This window comes from Myotis myotis, unplaced genomic scaffold, assembly GCF_014108235.1.
Source record: "Myotis myotis isolate mMyoMyo1 unplaced genomic scaffold, mMyoMyo1.p scaffold_m19_p_19, whole genome shotgun sequence".
Taxonomy (NCBI): Eukaryota; Metazoa; Chordata; class Mammalia; order Chiroptera; family Vespertilionidae; genus Myotis; species Myotis myotis.
The window spans coordinates 29,185,106-29,199,061 of record NW_023416323.1 but is presented as its reverse complement, the minus strand read 5'-3'; the positions used below and the strand labels follow the sequence as shown (position 1 = coordinate 29,199,061).

Here is a 13,956-nt window from a genome sequence, read left to right as displayed (position 1 = left end):
GGCTGAAGGTGAGCCTGTGACCAGTATGACTCCTAAGGTGAGTGGGTAGGATATGGAATAAAGAGGAGGAACAGGTATGGGAATTAGAGTTATCAACTAGATCGTGGATTTTAAAAAATGTCCGTGGATAGGTTGAGTAAGATGAAGGTTCAAAGGAAAATGTGAGGGGGGTGGGGGAGGACAAGAGGATCCAAGAGAAGCAGGGATGAGTGCCAAGACAGAAGCCTTTCAGAGGTCAAGTCAGGCAAGGTTAGGGCTGAGAAGGGTCAACTGGAAGCCACTGGTGACTTTGATGAGCGCTGTTAGTGGAGTGATGGGGGGTGGGGGTGGGGAGCCAGAATGCATAAGATTAAAGAAATGTCTGAAAGATAAAGAAGAGAAGGCAGCAAACACGGGTGGCTATTTGATGAAATTAACGGGGGAAAGGACAGAAAAAGAGCTACAGTGGAGGATGGAGAATGCGGGGCTGTGAGATGGGAGAGAACCGAGTCTTCATATGCTGAGAGGTCAGAGATGGGGATGAAGCCAGGCTGAAAATGAGGAAAGAGATACTACGTAGATGAACTATAGCTCCTAGTTGGTTATTTTGGTTAAAAGATGAACTAAATTATGTTATTATTGCTCAGACGTTAGCTGTAGCATAGAGCTGGCGGTCACACGTGGGTGTTAAGCTGCAGAGAAGGAAGACATTTTGTGGAGTGTAATAGACATGTATGCATGGAAAGAGATCTTGAGCTGGGAAGGACTTCTTGAATATGATCTACAAAGTGGTAACCGTAAGGCAAAGGATTGATAGATTTGTCTGCGTCAAAATAAAGATTCTCTAACTTTCATGTGTGCAGGAGGGCATCTTAAAAACACAGATTCCCAGAGATTGTAATGCAGTAATTTACACGGACATAAATTAAATCTAAGAAGGTAACACTAAACATGCGTCATGTCCTAATTGTTTTACCACATTTTACTATTATGTGTGTTCCTGAGGTCTTTTTATCTATTGTATCCATATTTAGGTAATACTGTGCAGTGCTGTGCATCTCTTCCCAACTCACGTTGGTGTATTGAAATCAGCCCTGGTGATTTACACCAGGGAAATTGGCAAAGGCTACAAATTAACCCTTTCCCCTCTTTTTTTTTTTTTTTTTTTTCGAGAAGTGAGTGTTACTAGCACACCACTGAAAACTGTCTTTAAAGAGATCAGTAGTGGTATCAGCAGTGAGGAAAATTAAAGCATGAGTTATTGAAGGGCAGAGAAAACCTTGTATATAATTGTCCAAACAGTAGGGTGGGGTGTGGCAACTTCACCCAATCTTTTCGCACCCATGCAACGCTCCAGCTTCCTTTAAAATCTTGCCTGGATGACTGCAGCCAAAAGCAGAAGTGACAGGAAGCAACTTAGGGGGGAGAATTCCCAATTCTTTGTTGAACTGGCAATCAAATGTTTCTCTTGCCAAGAGATGAGATTATGGTGCCATCTAGTGTTGAAGAACAGATTGGCTCGAGAGAGGAATGCTTACAGATTTCTCTTGATTTAGGCCCTGGAAACATTGTAACTGCCATCTTTTTTCTCCCTTTCTCTTCTTCTATTTTCTTTCTTCACGTCTATTTCCCTTTCTGAGTGCCTTTCTCTTTCCACCTACTCCCTAACAAGAGAAGCCATTGATTTTTTTGAAAGATCTCAACTCTGTTTAGCTTTTAGGCAAATATAGATACTATTGGCATAGCAATATGCAAATCAGTGCTTGCCTGTATTATGTATTATTTGGAGTGTATTTGTTTAGGGAAATTGTAGAAATCATCTCTTATGGGTCACATAAATCAAATGTTCTCTGCTTTCCCACCACGACCCATCTCCTTCCCATTTCTTGGGACAGGGGCAGAGGAAGTAGTGGTGTTAGTGTGTTATAGTGTCACAAACAACCCTAATTCATTTGCAAGTCTTATTTCTCATTTTCTTAGGAAAATGGTAGACTACAAGGCTTGTTCATAACTTCCCAATGAATAGGATATTTCATTATTTTATGAGGACCTATGTTGTCATTTATTTAAAGTAATTGTATATGGTTGAGTTCTCACAGCTGGAGGGTCCTCTAGAAATGGGAGTGAGATCCTGGGGTTGCTAATTCCTGCTGGGAAGGTTTACTTTGCCTCTGGCACACTGGAGAAGTAATATGGTAGCCTCTGAGTAAGATTACTTCCCTTTGTCCCTTTAGTGATTAATGGTCCGAACAAAATTAAATAACATTTAACAATAATTAGTTGGCCTAAAGCTGTTGTTTCATTATGATAGTTTCTATTTTTACATTAAGAACTAACCTGTAAGTTCAGGGAGATTTTGGATGTTAGTTATCAAACAAAACCAGTAAGGAATAAATATCATTGTCTCTGTAACATGTGTAGCAGGAGTAACAAGTCATTCTGAAGTCTTTGGCAGTGGAAGCGAACGTAAAATATGAGGTCCAGACTCAGGATCAGACTTCTTCCAGGATTGTTTCCAAAACAGAAGTAGTGGAGAAATCTCATCTTGAGTTGGCCAGACTATACAAATGCAAAGTTTCATTTTAAGTCAGGGCCATGGGTTTTACAGTCAAGTCAGCTATTTGTCTACGCAAGATTCCCACCAGTAGCCTTATGATGCTCACCCTTAGAGAGGATGGCAGTTTTTCCTTAGATAGTGAGCCTAAATGACTCCAGAGGCTATAAACTGTTTTCTTTTTTCTTTTTTTTTAAAATATATTTTATTGATTTTTTACAGAGAGGAAGGGAGAGAGATAGAGAGTTAGAAACATCGACGAGAGAGAAACATCGATCAGCTGCCCTCTGCACATCTCCCACCGGGGATGTGCCTGCAACCGAGGTACATGCCCTTGACCGGAATCAAACCTGGGACCCTTCAGTCCGCAGGCCGAGGCTCCATCCACTGAGCCAAACCGGCCTCGGCTGTTTTCATTAGAAGTAGGAACTGAGGGTCCTGTTAGGAAGGTAAAGTCAATTTTATCCATATGTGGGTCAAACTATTCGATATAACAAAGCCTGAGTACAGTATTCCCATGTTCTTAGATGCTCAATAAACATTCCAATTTATCAAGTGGTGGAAAACTTAAAATGCCTGTGGTATTAAGACTCTATAAAGCTTTTCAAATCCAAATTGTACTCCCAAAGGCAGACCTGACTCCTGTGTGGTCTGATTGCCACCTGACCCTTACATAAAGGACCCGCCTGCCTAAAGCCTCAGAACCATTGCATCCTGGCTCTTCCCTCTTCATTCCCTGGAGAGTTAGTGTTCCATGTTTCCTTTCTCACATCAGTCTGTTGTAAACATGGAAACTAAATTACAAAAGCTTCAACACTCCTGTTACTTTAAATATATCTGAAGCTTTGAACTTTGTATTTAAAATTTGTTACATGCAAAACCATCTGATCTTTGCTGTAATAGGAAGACTTGGTTGCCGGTAATCCTTCCTTTACCACCCCTTTTTATCCCAGAATCTTATAATGAACTTTGAAGTGAACCCTCGTGGGCATGCTTCTATTTATGTAAAATAAAAGCTCAGTCAGTCATACATCATATTATTGACCCTCAAGTTTCCACTAATTAGTTCATTGGCAGATCTGTGTAAGAGAGATTGATACTTTTGGTAACTTTGAAGCATAACGCTGTGAAGTGGTTTCTGAGATTGACTTGACTCAGTTGTAGTGCTAATTCGTTGTGTTCTTAAATCTTTGGATTGGTACGTGAGAGAACAAGGAGGTCCTAACTGCTCAAGAAAGAAAATTAATATCCAAGCGACTACTGTATGTCAAATGACCAAGAACCTTATTTAATCTGTTCCTAGAGGAGCCCTGAGCACTTATTTTGGGGGAACTTCATTCCATCCTCAGTAACATCCCCATTAGCCTGTGGCCTGATGTACTTAGACCCACTGCAGAAGTAACCGAGTGTCCCTTAGGAAAAACTGCTCTAGGGACTTCGCAGAGGTGAGGCACAAACGGGGACCTAGGTCCTCTAGGCAGAGTTAAGAACTCACCTAGCTATAGCAGACTGTTTTTGAAAGGAATGAGATTCTTTTTCATAAAAGATTCCAAGTCTAAAATACTTCTTTAAGGCAGTTTCAATTAAAGATTGTTTTGGCTGCTTCTGAATATAATAGATTGCCACTCCCAGAGTCAAAAACGACTAGAACACAAGACTTAAAAACCAAGCCATTTAATTGTCTTTAAGGTAAACAATACATGGAGCTGGATCCCAAGCCCCGAGAATGCCAGAGCTCAAGGTCCCTGTGTCCCGTGGTGTGATATTCTCAACGGAGCTCAGAAGGGTCAGAACTCAGAGGTGTTGGAGGCAGAGCACTTCTGGAATTCACGCATTCCACTTAGCAATTTTGCAAACTGCCAGAAACAGAGCCCAAGAGTCTTTTGAGATGGGGAAAATTCAACTCCTGGTTTTATAGATAAAAGAATGAAGAGTACCAAAAATGTTGTTTACTTTTGTCAGTCTGAATCCTGAGCTGTCGTAATCCCAATTCATAGCATCCTATGCTGTAGTTTAGGTACGAGATCAGTCCCTCTATCCATTCACTTCCATGTAATGCCACAGCAAGAGTGACCTGGGGCGGAGAGCTCTTGTCAATACAGCTTTTTAACAAGCACTTAAATGAAAAGAACCCTCTGGCGGCACACAAGTTAGTTTATAAGATTTTAATTTACAAATTAAAAAGCTACATGTTTTATTTTTTCTCCTTTTTCTCTTCTTTCTTTATATCACTCTTTTCCTTATCTTTCTCTTTGTCATCTTTTCTATCCTTTTTGCTCTCTTCTTTTTCCTGCCCTTCTTTTTTCTCTGCATCCCGGTTGGCAATCTTGTTGTTGATGAGGTTGTGCAGGGCAACCACTGAACGGATCAGGGAGGCCAAATACACCACGACCATCTGGTCGTTGGTCTTTAGGTAAAAGGCCTTGACAAACTCCTGCAGGCTAACGTCTGGCAGCAGGTTGAAGACGTCCTGCAGCTGGTAGATGATCTGGTGGTTGATGGGAAGCTTGCCTGTAGCCACTTTCTCCAGGTAGCCTTTGATATCCAGAAGTTTGGAGTTCAGTCCCTTCAAACCATGCACCTGGTTTGTGATCCGCTGGGAAAGAGTGCCCACAGTAGTGTCTTTGATGTCTCTGTAATAACCCACAAGAAAGGCAGGAAAAAGCATCAGTGTACTTACTGTATTACCTCCCAGGTTCTTATATTCTAAGGAAACACCTAGCTTTGTGGGGAGGGGCAAGTTTTCAAAAAAGAAAGTTATTCCTCCATTTTACAAAGATCTGAGTATAAACTGGCTTAACTTTGTTTTCATTGGGAGGCATATATTTTGTTTTTCTTATCACAGGGCATTTTTCAAAAGAAAAGAGAGAGCCAAAATGAAATTTGTTTCAAAAAAAAACACACAAAAAAACCCTCTAGCCTCCAACTTTCCTAACAAAGGTAGCATTTTCCCCACCTGCATCTATACAATGTTGCGAGAAGTTTAAATTAGCAGTAACATTTTGAATTGAAAGAAATCTTACTGAAGAAAACGATGACATTTTTTAATAAATCAGGGTTATAGAAGTAGAGTACTTTAAAATAAAGCCCATCCCAAGTAGATTCTCTGCAGAAAACTGGCTAGCTACATTCACTGAGAAGGTCACCTTGGAAGAAAACATGCCTATACTTTCTTCACACATCTGTTCCTTTCCCAGTCAGCGTTATAGTTTCCACACAAGGTGTACATCCACAAAGTCATAAATCGTAACTCAGGACACTTTAGAGATGATACAGGTCTAGAACCCATGTCCCTGCACTCCTGATACAGCTCTCTCCCTTACACTGAGCAGCCTCTTGGGCTGCTTATGAGTCTGACACCAGCCCACGTCTCACCGTAACAAGTGTTCGACCCCAACTTCTTCAGCTTCCTCTGCCCCAATTTCACTGGTCACGTGCTCAAATGTTTTTGAGGTTGGAGTTCCATCCTGGGAGAGAAGCCTTTACTGTAGTTATTTGCTTACAAACTGACACAAGTTCCTTTCCACACCTTGATTCCTGTTTTAAATCAAATTACTTCATGGATTCATTACTGGGTTTTCCATGGCAAGAGTGGATAAGATTTGCTTTGAAAGCTTAGTCTTCTAAACTAACATGACAGAGTCTGCTGGAGCATCATGAGCTCGTTTCTGAGGAAATTCTTGATAATCCTCTCAACCCCACAAGTGGGGATGGACACTCAGGCAAGTCTGGATTAGGCTGATTTTTAAAGTATATAGTTCTTGCCCTAGCTTCTCTGGTTCAGTGGATAGAGTGCTGGCCTGCGGACTGAAGGGTTCAGGGTTTGATTCTGGTCAAAAGCACATGCCCAGATTGCGGGCTCAATTCCTAGTAGGGGGAGTGCAGGAGGCAGCTGAACAATGATTCTCTCTCATCATTGATGTCTGTCTGTCTGTCTGTCTGTCTGTCTGTCTGTCTGTCTCTCCCTCTCTCCCTTGCTCCCTGAAATCAATGAAAATAAAAAAAGTATACAGTTCTTTCTAGCAAAGGCAATACGAGCTCAGGTCAGAAACATAACATTTAACCACCTATTGTCCCTTGGATCAAACAAAGCAGAGCACCAAAATGATGCAGTCAGAACAACTTTCTGGTGGCCTGAATTTACCAAAGGATCTGCTTGGGGATGTGGTCGACTGCATCACCTAGGGACTTCCCGAAGGGACTCGGAGATAATTTCCTCAGGTCTAGTGTCAGAAGAGGCTGTACATCTCTTGAAAAGGCTATAACCAGACTGCCTGGGTTCACAGTCCGGCTTTGCCATGCATGTGATCAGGGAGCTGCAGGACCTTGGGTAAGTCACTTAACTTCTACCAAGCGGCATAAACCTTAGCTGTTATTTTATCCATAACAGTGTAAATCCTGCCAATGCAATTTTCCTCTTGGCTTTGATGGCCAGGATGATCAGAGACTTTAATGATCTTGAGGATGTCATGGCATGCCTTTTTAGGTACTAATTTTCTCCAAGTTTCATCTTATAAATGACCCTTATGTCCTGTCCATCCACTATTTAAAATTCCTGCTTCATTGGTGTGTGTACATGCATGCATGCATGAGTATAAGCCACCTCAGATTCCTTTTTGAAAGGGGAGGGTAAAGATTAACTTAAAAACAGCTGTATCAAGACAGGAATGAAAGCCTTATGGCAACTAGACAATAAATTGAGATCTAAGCTCCCTGTAGCAAGGCAAAAAGAATAATAGGAGGATAGAGCTCAGGGCAAGGAGCATTTGCAGAAAGCTAACCTAAAATGTCTTTCTCCAGATTTAAAAACTGAATATAAGGATATATACTACATATTTAAAGCTAAAGACAGACTTTAATTATCCCTCAGGCTTTTGACTTTGGACATTCAAGATTAAATTACTTGCACATCCTCAGTGCAAATATTTTATGCTTCTAACAAAACATGTTTTCACTACAAATCCTATCTTAGAGTTAGAGTTCAATTTTCCTGGAAATAGAGAAAAGATATATTCTGGCAGCTCTTTCTAGCTATACCTAAAGCACAAGCTAATGAACCTGAGAGCAAGTACTGGCTGAGTATCCAGGTGTCAAATCACACAGATGGGTCTTGCCATCTAGCCCCAGCCAGCTCTGACCTACTCTATTTGAAAACCTATGCTCTTGCCATTAGGGATTGAAAATCTCCAAGGAGAAAGGAATAGTGGCCCAGGGGGGGCCAACAGTGGAAAGTGCATTAGATTAAGGCTAAGCTCACCAGGTTCTGCATCTACTTTGCTGTGAACATCTCTGGGCAATCACTTAACTACTTTGGGCCTCAATTTCATTTGTAAAAGGGGACTTTAGGTCTCTATGGTCCTCTCGTTTCTAAAATGTGGCTATTCAAACACTCAAAGGGAAAACCATAATATCAAACTGTTAACAGACATCAACAACCTTCTCTTTCTTATAAAGAGATAAAGGATTTGTTGACTTGAAAATGGAAAAACAAAACAAAACCCCGAACAACTGCCTATTAAGTATCAAACTTATTTATTCTAGACTCATAGCAAGATGACTTACATCATGAACTTCTTCCACTGAAATATATGCTTCTGTGGGCAGTCCCAGGTCCTTTGGTTTCACATCAATGATGACTAATACCTTGCAGAAAAACACATCTTAGCAAACCACCTCACACTGAGTATATAGAAATGACAGCAGCCATTCTTCTGATCATGAGTACTGAAGGATTTCATTCAACCAGACAAAAGCCAGAATTTACATGCAAATTATCTCATCATTTGCTTTGTTCTCCAACCCCATCTCTCTCTATATAAAAGTCTAAGCGACGGTCTGAGCATCCGACCCATAGCTATGATGAGCACTGACCACCAGGGGGTAGATGCTCAACGCAGGAGCTGCCGAGCTGTGGTGACTTGGCAGCTGCGGTTCTCGGGTGACGCACCCGGAACCAGAGAGGAGGGAGCCCAATTCCAGGGTACGACACCTGAGAACCGCCCTCTCGCAATCCGGGACCCCTCGGGGGATGTTGGAGAGCTGGTTTTGGCCCTATCCCCACAGGCCAGGCCGAGGGACCCCACCTGCCGGGGAGGGACCCCAGGAGGTTGGCTCTAGGGTGTGTCTGGCCCATCTGGCCCAGTCCCGTCCTGCTGGGCACCTTCTAATTAATTTCCTTTCAATGTGCACGAATCCATGCACTGGGGCACTAGTTAATTAATAAGCTGAGAGGTAGTCTATAATATGGTGATCAAACTCAAGGAAATCAGAGTTAAAACAGCCAACATTTTAATCCCAGTCACACCACCTATGAGACCTTACTAACCATTTTAAACCTCAGTTTCCTCATTGTAAAGAGGATAACAGCCCCACAGAGTTACAGAGAGGATTAAGGGAGATAACTTATATACCTGGCACTTAGCAGGTGTCTACTGTTACTTAAACATATTGGGTTATTGCATATTACACAAAACACTAAAAATTAACACAGGCTTACACAGAAACAGTAACAAAATGATTTTGCTGTTCAAATCCTTCTTAAGATGCTCTTACTTAAGTAAACTGGCAAAGAATATCATTCAAGAGTTTTAATGATAGAGTGCACTCACTGAGTTAGGGCAGTATCTTTTCATGAGTTCATTGATGGCGATGTCATTCTTATGTAGTTTAGGGCCTGTGTGGTACCATCCAACTATTCTTTCTCTGGCTGGAAAGGGAAAAAAATTAAGTGGGTTTGAATTGTTAAAGATCTATGTAATTCCCTCAGAAAGGGTAAGAACTCCAGTTATTATGCTCTCTAGCCTTTTCAGAATTTAAGACATCTATTTTAAATGTTGACTTATAAAATGTAAAACTCAAAAGAATTTTCAGAAAATAAGCAGCAAGGGAAATCCAGACATCCACATCTCAGACTAGTTTAGGAGACCAGTCAACAATGAAAGCAATCAGAAAATAATTCTAAGGCAACATATAAATATGGGTTCATGTCACATAGACTGCAATTGTAAGTGTTACAGGAATAAACATTTTCAAAGCAATGTGGTTGCTGTAATGAAATAAAATGAAAATAATACACATGAAGAGATATACTTATCCTGGCGGCACTAAAGCTCTAGGGGCAGGTGGATTTTATTTGATAGTTCGTTGGATTTCTGCTGCAGAGGGCTACCTCTCTCCCCTAAAACTTAGGTGGTCTTAACTTGCTTTTCTAGTTTCTTATTTATTCTTCCTCATTCTTCTACAAACACTAGTCTTACTGAAGTCTAGCTAAGGAAAAGGCCCTTGACATTAACCAAAGAAAAGGGAATACTTAAAAAAGAAAAAATGTTGTACACACACTTAAAGATAATGTAAATCAATGCCACAAGATCTTATACACACACACACACACGACATACCATTGACCTTCTTAAACATTCCATACATGTTTTCCAAATAATCATGGTCTAAAAACCAGACGGAATCATCTTTGTCATCTTCATCAAAAGGGACTAAACAGGAAAAAAAAAAAAAAAAGCAATATTTATTTTAGGTAGAATTCTAGAGCACAGGTCATAATCAGAGACCCCTAGGCCAGATATGATCCACATAGGTGGGTTTGTCTAACACAGTATTGAAATTATTTTTGAATTGTTCGCATTAACAACTAGGAAATTTCACATAAAAATCCAGACTTCTGGCTTCTCTTGAAAAATCAGACCTGCTGACAACTGGCTAGAGCCAGGGAGAGGCTGAACCCTTTAAAACGGACATGTTAAAAGCCCCATCACTTCCTAATATTTTCCATTTGGCAACTAACACTATCTGGTCCTTTTAGACACTGGAGTTAGTTACCCTTAGTCCAGGGGTCATGCCAACAATTATTTTGTTCTTTTTGCTTTAATCATAACATACATTGAAATGTTCTTATAAAGATTCATGAAACAGAATAAAAGGGTAATGGTCTCTATCTCTTCTTTGCTAACCCATAACCGCGGTTAATAGTAGTGCATAGGTTTACAAACGACAACAATTACCTATATTTACACATAAAGTTACTAGACCACAGCTGCCATTTGTCTACATACTGTCTATAGTTGCTTTCCTGCTACAATAGCAGAGCTGGGCAGTTGCAATGGAGACTGTATGGCCTGCAAGTTTAAAATACTTACTACCCACTTAACTGTGTAGCCTTTAGCCTCTCTTTTCATACCACAGCATTCTTAAATTACAATTCTGGTTTGCAGTAAAAAATGGAAAACACAAAATGTCGCTTTTAATTTTAAAGTTAATTGACATTTTAACCATGCTCAGAAAATGTAAAATTTGTCTTTTACCTGCAAAACTGTTAGATACATCCAGTACTTTCTTTTGCCATGACCCCAAAAGCACACCAACAACACGCTTCTGGTTTCCAACCTTGCCTATTCTGAATGAGAAAGGAGAAGGTCAGTCTAATAGGTACACAGAGGATGTGCCAACAAGTAGATACTCAACAGGAAATATTCACGTACAGATACAACTGAGTGAGTTTACTTGGAAACTAATCCCACTAAACAAATGTAATAAAGTAAGGTTACTCCTTAACATTAATTTCTAATAAATATAATGAGTAATTCATGAACTTTTTACACTGGCAGTTTTTACTCACTGTTAACTGGAAAGTAATATAAGCTTGGAAAAAATCTAACTTTATACAAATTTTAAATGGAGAAAATGAAAACTCTCCCTATCTTTAGAGTTTTAAAATGTTATTTGGTTGATGTTTGAAAAACATATTGAAGTTATGTCACTACATTTAATTTTATCTTTTCCTTTGCAGCTTCCCTTTGTCTTTTATTTATTTGTTTTATTCTTTTTTTAAATTCTTTATTGTTTAATGTATTACATAAGTCTCCTTTTTCACCCATTGACCTCTCGCCAGCCGCTCCCACCCCCCTTCCCTTTCTCTTTTAAACTTTTCCCATCTTCTCTCTCCTTGAATCTTTTCAGGGATAAAGATGTTAAAGTAAAACCAGTTTTATTGTCCAGCTTGATGCTAACTGCTCTCTGGTACACCTACACCATGTCGGCAGGCCCCACTAGATGTTATAAATCTATGAACCAGCTAGGCAGTGGTTCTCAACCTTCCTATGCCGCGACCCTTTAATACAGTTCCTCATGTTGTGGTGACCCCCAATTTCATTGTTACAAATTGAACATAATTAAAGCACAGTGATTAATCACAAAAACAATATGTAATTATATATGTGTTTTCCGGTGGTCTTAGGCGACCCCTGTGAAAGGGTCGTTCGACCCCCAGAGGGGTCGCGACCCACAGGTTGCGAACCACTGAGCTAGGGGCTCAGAAAGTGATTCTGACCCAGAGGCTTGTGCATGTCATCTGTGGGCGTTCTGAATGGCTTAATTAGAAAGAAGTCAACAGTGAGCTGGTGACTAATCACACCGAGAGTAGAACTGAATGAGAAACATTTTACTTCAGGATTTTTATCTCTATATCAAACCTCAGTGATTTTGTCCTAAGGAGCTACAAGTGTAGCAAGTGAGACACAGACACAATACAACTCTATATTCAGAGGAAAGACAAAACCCACTGTGAAATGAACTATGATTTCTCAACAGTTGCTGGTTTCACATTGGTTTAATTGAATCACATGGTTTGGCAAATTTATAAATGCTTACTAACTATGGGGTTTGTATTAAACAAAGTTAAGGATTCTGTATGCCTGGTGCTTCTGATTTTTTTGGGAAAACTTAGGCGCTGGGTTTGCACACTTCAAAGTTAACTCCCACACTTCCTGGCTTTTCTTTTGGTTTACAAAAATCGATTTGTCTTTTACAAAACCCTACATTCGTTATCTGACACAGCAGCTAGCAGTGTCCGTTTGTACCCTTAACAAGTGTTTGTTGAGTTTACGGAATAGAACTGACACGGTGACTGCCCCATCAGCACCCCTAGTATCCTATGGAAGAAAAATAGCAATTACTGTACAGTGGGAACGCAAGCATATCCTGTTAGGCTGAGCGCCCTACACGGCAAAGGAACTTAACTGGGGACTTAGGAGTTATACAAAGCAAAACGCTGGAGAATGAATGGGCACTTAAAAATCTGACACTACAGCAGTTGCTCCCCCACTGGGTCTCTCTTTACACTTGCTAATTCAAGTAATTATTTTGTAAAACGTATGAACACGTGTAACAGGTCCGGCGGGATGAACAACCTGAAAACAAGCAAGGGAAGGCGGGAGAAACATCTGGGGATGTTTTCTTATCTAATTCATTAATGCCACAGTCTCCAACTGATCTCATTTTTAAAAGAAAACCTGGATACCTCATCTACGTTTTAGGATATTGTTGAACCAGATTCCAGCTCAGAAACTTTCACAAGTGAAAAACCATAGCTCTTCCAGGGCGCCGAGACCAGAATTTCGGTGACAGCCTTCAAAGGCACAGAAGCTAGAATCAGAAGGGTTTTCCTACGAGACGGGGCGGGGAGATAAGGTGACAGATGGGCACGAGGCTTTGGGGGACCAGGGCCAATTGAAGGTTGTTGCTCCCATAGTCTAGCAGCCTACGGACCAGGATAGAGGAAATGGGCAGCCCAATCCCCGGAGTGCCGGCCGGCGCAGGGGGACAATGCCGAGTGACGTGGGCTTCCTGAACCGAGGTTAGCCTGGGTCCCTCGGCGAGACAGGGCCGCCCTCCGCTCATCAGCGCTCCTGCGGCCGCTTCGCCTTTCCCAGAGCGTCCGTGACTCAGCAGTGGAGGAGCCGCCGGCCCCGCGCAGCCGCCCCGCGCCGCCCGCTCACCGGTTAAAATGATCCACCACACTGAGCAGCACCAGGGGATGGACCACCACCTTCTGCACCGCCAGCTCCGGCATCGCGACACACCCCGCCCGCCAGGTTCCGCTCTCTGCGACCCGCAAACACAGGCAGCCACAGCGGCGGGCACACTCGCGGATCCTCCAGGCCCAGCTCCTCCTCTTCCGGCCCGGCCGGCGCCGCGCGGCCGCCGACTTCCGCTCCCAGAGTGCCCCGCGCGCGTCGCTCCCGGGATGACGCTCCCGCCGCCACCCGGCGGAGGGGTCGTGACGGAGAAAGGCGGGACCTGGCCCGGGTGAACAGCTACGAGTTTCCCTTGAAAATTAAAAGGACAAGGAAGACTGATAAAGGTTGACTCCCCGGTATTTGTCCTGCACCGTTCCCTGCAGTGATTTTCCGCCTCAGTTCCCCCTCAGCCCCTTCCCACTCCCCCACTCCCCCGTCTGAATACTAGAAAAAAGTACTAAGAAAAAATATAAATAGTAATAACTAATATTTCCACCATCCAGAAAATGTTCACTTTTGCTTCAAGTCACAATCCTCCAGAATTTCTTAGAAGAACTAACTTCAAATCTCTAGCATTAAGGCGCGCCCTTAATGGTAAATTTGGTAATTTATTTC

General features: G+C 41.8%; 1 protein-coding gene across 1 annotated transcript; it reads right to left on the bottom strand.

Moving 5' to 3' along the window:
- Nucleotides 1–4,191: 4,191 nt before the first annotated feature.
- On the bottom strand, nt 4,192–13,517 carry PSMD7 (proteasome 26S subunit, non-ATPase 7). Its single transcript, XM_036345954.1, has 7 exons — nt 13,321–13,517; nt 10,849–10,940; nt 9,931–10,023; nt 9,142–9,239; nt 8,096–8,176; nt 5,909–6,000; nt 4,192–5,166 (listed from the first exon to the last, which is right to left on the bottom strand). The coding sequence occupies exons 1-7, from the start codon at nt 13,392–13,394 to the stop codon at nt 4,728–4,730; spliced, it is 969 nt and encodes a 322-aa protein (XP_036201847.1). The 5' UTR covers nt 13,395–13,517; the 3' UTR covers nt 4,192–4,727.
- Nucleotides 13,518–13,956: the final 439 nt, after the last annotated feature.

What these genes read in the sequence shown, in the direction of transcription:
- PSMD7 (XM_036345954.1), bottom strand. Translation starts at nt 13,394, where the DNA reads ATGCCGGAGCTGGCGGTGCAGAAGGTGGTGGTCCATCCCCTGGTGCTG. An exon ending in AAAGATACTGCCCTAACTCA is followed by an intron (nt 8,177 to 9,141) that starts GTGAGTGCACTC and finishes TTTTTCTGCAAG; the next exon opens with GTATTAGTCATCATTGATGT. An exon ending in GGGGTCGAACACTTGTTACG is followed by an intron (nt 5,167 to 5,908) that starts GTGAGACGTGGG and finishes GGGTTATTACAG; the next exon opens with AGACATCAAAGACACTACTG.